Source organism: Triticum dicoccoides, chromosome 3B, assembly GCF_002162155.2.
Source record: "Triticum dicoccoides isolate Atlit2015 ecotype Zavitan chromosome 3B, WEW_v2.0, whole genome shotgun sequence".
Taxonomy (NCBI): Eukaryota; Viridiplantae; Streptophyta; class Magnoliopsida; order Poales; family Poaceae; genus Triticum; species Triticum dicoccoides.
In genome coordinates, this window is record NC_041385.1 from 749,181,728 (window position 1) to 749,188,863 (window position 7,136).

Here is a 7,136-nt window from a genome sequence, read left to right on the forward strand (position 1 = left end):
TTCTTGTTTTAAAATTGATTGTCGCTCTAATACATATAATCACGGATCAGCATGGGGCGTTATCCTTTTTTTTAGTAAAAGCATGTGCGTAGCGAGCAGTACAGTTCGCGTCGCCTGCCCAACATGGGCCTCGCCCAGCCAGCGCAAGCAGAGCTAGGAAGAGAGGGCACGTCTTTTTTTCCATTTATTTTTAAATTTTTAGTTTGAGAAAAAAAATCATGATTACAAAAAAAATGTGAATTCAAAAAACGTTCAAACAATGTTATTGAATTAGGAATATGTTCATGAGTTACAAGAATGTTCTTATATTCAAATTTTACATGAATTCTAAACATGTTTGGGAATTCTTTTTTTTGTGAATTCAAAAAAATATTCATGAATATGAAAATGTACATGAATTTTGAAAAATATCATGAATTCAGAAATTTCGCAAATTTTAAAGAATGTTGCGAATTAAAATATTTGCAATTTTGTAAAAGTTCTTGAATTAAAAAAAAACAAATGATAAAGAGGAAAATGAAATAAAAATTGAAAGAATAACATAACTAGAAAATAGAAAACAGAAAAGAGATTAAAATCGGACGAAAGGTTCAAGAACCTTCCGAGAAATAGATGGAAGGTTCATGAACGAATGTCTAGTGTGCATGCATTTTCATTGTAGATACTCCCTCCGTCTAGGTGTGTAAGTCATCTTACGAAATCCAAATAATCCCAAAACACTTAGGCGCGGTGCATTAAATTCTACCTTATTTCTTGTTTCTTGACATATCAACCAATAAGAGATGTGGGGTGTGCATGCTTTTAATGACTTGAAACCACCAAAGACGACATGCAGTGGTTAGTTCATTGCATGCAATGCTATTAATTAGCAAATGAACATTAAGTTCTCTCGTTTTCTCCACCTCCTTGGTCACGGTGCACAACCTAAGATGACTTAGGCTGGTCATAGTGGGAGTAACATAGGTAGTAACATAGATGCCACATAAGCAAAATTGGTGATGTGGCAAGTAGTTAATGAGGAGAGAGGCAAATAGAGTAACATAATATGTTACCATCACATAGCGGTTTCCAATGCATAATGAGTCTACAAAGTAATAAATGAAGGCAACTATGTTACCACACCTATGACACTACCCACTATGAAGGTAGTAACATAGACTAGTAACATATGTATGTTACTAGTCTAAGTTACTCTCCACTATGACCAGCCTTACTCACCTAGACGGAGGGAGTAAGTGACACCCAATCCCACCTTCACATTGGCACTGTTACTTCATAAAGAGGAAAAAAATGCAACTGTCAGTAACTTTACGGATTGGCACCATAATGTGACGATTTGTTCTGAAAAGTGCTAAAAAGAATATTTTCTTGAGAAAGATCCTCCACCGGATAACGCTGCTCAGGATGATATAAAATGTATATTAACGGACAAGGAGTGATGATTCCTTAGCAGTACAATGTATCATGCTTGCATCTATGGAGCCAGAACTTCAAAAACGTTCTAAAATTAAAGGTGTTCATGACATAATCGCGGAGATGACAACTTTGTGTTCAAATACAAGCAAGAGCTGGAAAATATGAGATGAAAGATGGAACTTCAGTGAGCCAACACTTACTCAAGTTAGTTGGGTATTGGCTGGAGACTTTAGGCCTTAAATTTCCATCTGAGTTGGGCACTGATCTTGTCCTCGCATCTCTCCCTCAGAGCTACAATGGCTTTACCATGAATTGTTACATGAATGGGGTGAACAAGAGTCTGAATGAATATTTCAACATGCTCAAGACCGCAAAAGTTGAAACACAGAAGGACGTTAATCATGTGATGATGGTGAGCAAAACAACCAACTTCAAGAAGAAGGGTAAGGCCAAGAAGGGTGTCGGTAAGAACAACACAATGAAAGGCCTAAAGGTGGTGCATCCTCTGATGCAGCTGAGGGTCGACCTCCCAATCCAAATACCATGCAGTCGCGCACCCACGACCACAAATAGTTGGATGGGGAGGAAGCCCCACAACACCTGAGGCGGGGAGGGAGGGGAGGGCCGGCGACGAGGGTGGGAAGGACGGCTAGGAGGGGGATGGCCGACGGCATCTGAGCGGCCGACGCCGATGGAAGCCGGTGGACTATCACGAGAGCGGGCGGGCATGACTACTTTTTTCATGTCAGCTCGAGGATCCACTAGTATGAGATCCCACCGTAATTTTTTTCATGTCAGCTCGAGGATCCACTAGTATGAGATCCCACCGTAATTTTAGCTTGTACTAATAACAAATATCAAATCAATACTACGTCAACCCACTAATATCAACTACTGTAAAAAACACTCTTATATTAGGGCAAGAGTTCGTCTTCGGTATTTTTAGAATCATACTTGCTACCATTGATGGATACCTTGAAATTTCAAGGTGCAACAATCAACAGGTTTCTCAGGTGTCAGATTTTTTTTAAAAAAAATAGTTTTTTTTTATTTTACTGTTCTAACGAGTGCGCTTGAAACCATGTTCCAAAAATTCCTGTCCAGCAACAAATAAACAAATTTACTAGGTATATATTATGCATCAACTACAAAACAACCAATACAGCAGAAAATAAATATCCGACCTCTCACCCCCAAAAAGTTTATATTGAAAACTCAAAATAAGAAGTTCATATTGACTTGTGTAAAAGCAAACAAAATCAGCTGCTATGAAATTTAGCAAGATAGATGACTATATACTTGCAAGGAAATCCATTTTGTGGGGCGACTATAACAAGCCATACATTACATATTGGGTGTAAGACGCGACATACATAAAGCCCATTCGATCAGCATTTTCACTAAGATAGCATTGTGAACTCCAACCAGGTAACCAAACTAATCTAACGAGAACCAGTGCTAGAACTTGATGAGCGGAAAGGCCATAGGAACGAGAACGGATTCCTTCTCCTCTGACGCCCACTGGTTCTCCCACTGCTACTTGAGTTGCTTGAACTGTCATTTTGGTTGGTTGATCTTGAGCGTGAGCAGCTGGCACCACTAGAGCTCTGTGTTGGCAGCTCATATCGGCAAACAGGACAGGAATTGTGTTGTTCTAGCCAAGGAAGTATGCAATCAGAGTGGTATAAATGCTTGCATGGCATCTCTCTTGCTTCCGATTCCAGTTCAAACTTGTCCTTGCAGACAGGGCAATGCGAGTCTCCAGTGAGATGCCTAGCAGTGATCCTAACACTAGGCATGGCATCTATCGATGACTGAGAGGCAGGTGGTGGCCCTCGACGATCATTATGAGTCAACTGCTCAATTAGATCTTCTAATCCAGGCCCAACAAAGTAATCTGCAACATCTGCCCTCCGCATGCCAACACCACGGCGTCCATTGACGAAAACGTCGAAACCATTATTGGCCTCTGAGAGATGACCAGGGAGCTGGCCACGGAAGAGCAACCATGGCCCTGAACCAAATTCCATCTCCAGGTCAGATAATATGCTTGGCCTTCCTCTTACATCAGCCTCTCGATTCATGCTCCCCATTCCATGTCGCATCACGGTAGACATTGCTTCCATGATCCCAAACCTTGGGTCATGATGAAAATCACTATACATCCCAACAAACTGGCTCATGAGAGCATCGACATCATCCATTTCAGCCACAAAGCCAGCATCACAGTAAGGACACTCCATTTCCCGTCCACGCGGCCTAACCCGCTGTCTACACTGGAAGCACCAATATGTCTGCCTACCTCCTGACATTTCTTCAGGTGTACTGCCTCACAAATAAACCAAAAGGAAGCGGATCTCCTCAGATCTGCAAAATAGACATAATAGCCAAGAGCTCAGCAACAAATTTCAAACGTGACTTACACAATCACACTAGACTGCATACACAACCTTCCACACAATTATCCCAACATGGATAAGTGGAAAGGTGAAAACAGTAGGGGCATGTATATGGTCCAAGATCAATCCAAATAAGCGAACTGCGTACATGAGGACTTCTTAACATTGTGCAGCAGTTTATAATACTACACTATGTCTAGATCATTTTACCTAGCTTAAAAAGTTGTTCCAACAAAGATAAGTCAAAAACTCTGAAGACAAAAACCATAGGGACCTTCACAGTTGAAGATCAGTCCAATCAACTGAAAGGGATACCGTAGGATCCAAAAAATTCATCAGCTGACAATACTACACTAATGCCCTGCTTGAATACCATGTAAATATATGCAGCTGTATTACGATATAGGGGTATTTTACTGGTCACGGATGAAACCACCGGAAGCCATTTCCCCTGTAGAAAAACTGTTGGGCCTTGTTTGGATAGGGATAGCACGCAAGTATATTCCACAAACACGCATCTGCAACTACGTACATGCAGCTGCAACTCCAGAATCAATTCTTACAACTTGTGAACAGTCACACCACAGATGTAAATTGCAGACAAGCCCATATGTCTTGTACATAAACATCAATTTGGGACACATAACCTAGAAATCATTTGATCAAGATTTCAATTTTGACATGGGAGGAAACAAAGTTTCCAGTGTGTCAAATCAAATACAAGACGAAACTGAGACCCAGCTGATGCAAGAAAGGTTTATTTGTGGGCGTTCACGTCAAGCACCTTCGCCACATACAAGAATTAAACAAGACGCAGAGATCCAAGGGCAATACGGTTGGACTTTTACCTTGGGGCCTCGGGGGACAAGTCGCTCCAACCCCTCCTTTACTCTGCAAGGAGGAAGGGGCGGGTGTCTTGATCGGCGGCGGCAAGGCTAGGTCGACCGCAGGAGAGGAGAGGGCACGGGGTGCGTTGCGCCGGGAAGATCCCGCAAGTTCGGCCGCCGCACTCGTCGCCCTCCTGTCACTCCGAGCGCTGGATCTGATGGACAGGGGAGGAGGATCCCCGCGAAAAAGAAAGAAAAATAAAACAGGGGAGGAGGGCGGAGAAAGGCGGGGTAGATGCAGAGCTTCTCTGTGCCGTTCGGGTCTGGATAGTAGTCGATACTCAAGGGGTAAGGCATTGATCCTCGGTTCGCAGTTAGTACAATGATGGCCGGCATGTGGGTCCGTGACCATGGTTGTCAGGGTGGAGGAATGGCATCTTGCGCTTTTTTAATCGTGGGTTGGGAGGGTGCTGATGCTCCGTGTCGGGACGCTGGGTTGATAGGGAAAAAATTATATGAGACCAGGTCTCATATAAATCAGGTGAGATTCGTCTTGATGAATGATATGTGGCATTCACGAATTACAAAGTATCTAATCTCTCATCCCCTGATTTCAGGTGGGGGGTGGGGTAAATGCTTATTTTTTTTTATAAGAGTAACTCCAACGAGGCGACCCGTTTCGTTCGTTTATATCCGTTTGGATCGCGATGGACTAAAATATCGGTCCAACACGGCGATCCAAACCCAAAATGCGTCCGCTTAATGTCCACGCCGATGTATTTCAGATCTGAAATGCGTTGGCATGGACACGAAGCGGACGGGCCACGCGTTCCTTCGGTGTCTGCCGCGGCCCCACATGTCGGCCGGTCAACCACCGCACGCGGTCGTAATTAACGCGGCCACCTACCAAGGGCCCGCCTGGCAGTGTGTGGAAGGGTCACGAGCCCGTTCTTTTTAATGGAAGCATGCGGCGGGGTCGGTCTCATCCACTTCCCGTCCACATCTGGCCACCTTTGCTCCTTCGCTTGCGACCAGAAAACCCTAGCCAACCAGACCGAAACCCTAGTGTTAGTGCAAAAACCAGCATACCTCGGGGTAGGGGTCCCGAGCTGTGGATCTCGGACAAATGGTAACAGGAACAGGGAGACGATGTTTTACCCAGGTTCGGACCCTCTTGATGGAGGTAAAACCATACGTCTTGCTCTTGTTTATATTGATATGGATGTATCGAGTACAGAGTTGATCTACCTCGAGATCGTAAGATGTGGTCTAACTCTAAGGCTATGTGAATGATATTGCGTTGATGTACACTCTACGAGCTAAACCTTTTGGCTTACACGCCAGGTAGGGTATCTAGGGTTACAAGGTCGGCATCTTGGCGTGGAGACGGTAGGAGAAATCTTGGAGTATACGACAAGTCTTCGGCAGATGTAGTCTTGATCACGCCCCATCGTGCGGCCTCCGGAGTCCATTTTGATAAGAATAAGGGCCCACTAGCCCAATCCAAGGAGCATGGGCCGACTGGGTCGGTACCCCTAGTCCAGGACACCGTCAGCAGCCCCCGAACTAGTCTTCTACGCCGAGGACGATTCCCTTGACGAGCACAACCTCGGATCTGAAGTCCTTGGCTCGACAGACAAGTTCCCCTTTGTGATTTTAAGATTCCCAGACCACTCTTTAGAGGAGCGATGTCAAATAAGACAGGACCGAGCTTATACCCTGCCCGAACGGGGTAACTTAGCCTCGAAGGCCGACCACCTAGGTGTGAACAGTTCCACCTAGTCTGACAACTTTATCGAAGCGACACACTCTGATATGTCTCCAACGTATCTATAATTTTTGATTGCTCCATGCTACTTTATCTACCGTTTTAGGCAATATTGGGCTTTATTATCCACTTTTATATTATTTTTGGGACTAACCTATTAACCGGAGGCCCAACCCAGATTTGCTGATTTATGCCTATTTGAGTGTTTCGAGGAAAAGGAATATCATACGGAGTCAAAACGGAACGAAATCAACTGGAGAAGTTAATTTTGGAAGGAAACCCACCTGATAGACTTGGAGTGCATGTCAGGGGAGTCCCGGGCTGCCCACGAGGGTAGGGGGCGCCCCCCCTAGGGCGCGCCCCCCTGCCTCGTGAGCACCCCGGAGGTCCACCGACGTACCCCTTGCACCCATATATACTCACGTACCCTAAAACTTCCAGAACAGAAGATAGATCGGGAGTTCCGCCGCCGCAAGCCTCTGTAGCCACCAAAAACCTCTCGGGAGCCCTTCCCGGCACCCTGCCGGAGGGGGGATCCATCACCGGTCGCCATCTTCATCATCCCGGTGCTATCCATGACGATGAGGGAGTAGTTCACCCTCGAGGCTGAGGGTATGTATCAGTAGCTATGTGTTTGATCTCTCTCTCTCGTGTTCTCTCTCGTGTTCCCTCTATGGCACGATCTTGATATATCCCGAGCTTTGCTATTGTAGTTGGATCTTATGA

The 7,136-nt window shown here is 44.9% G+C and overlaps 1 protein-coding gene across 1 annotated transcript; it reads right to left on the reverse strand.

Moving 5' to 3' along the window:
- Positions 1 to 2,588: 2,588 nt before the first annotated feature.
- Positions 2,589 to 4,979, reverse strand: LOC119278238 (probable E3 ubiquitin-protein ligase RHC1A). The gene is made up of 2 exons (XM_037559598.1): positions 4,664 to 4,979; positions 2,589 to 3,783 (listed from the first exon to the last, which is right to left on the reverse strand). The coding sequence occupies exon 2, from the start codon at positions 3,726 to 3,728 to the stop codon at positions 2,859 to 2,861; it is 870 nt and encodes a 289-aa protein (XP_037415495.1). The 5' UTR covers positions 3,729 to 3,783; positions 4,664 to 4,979; the 3' UTR covers positions 2,589 to 2,858.
- Positions 4,980 to 7,136: the final 2,157 nt, after the last annotated feature.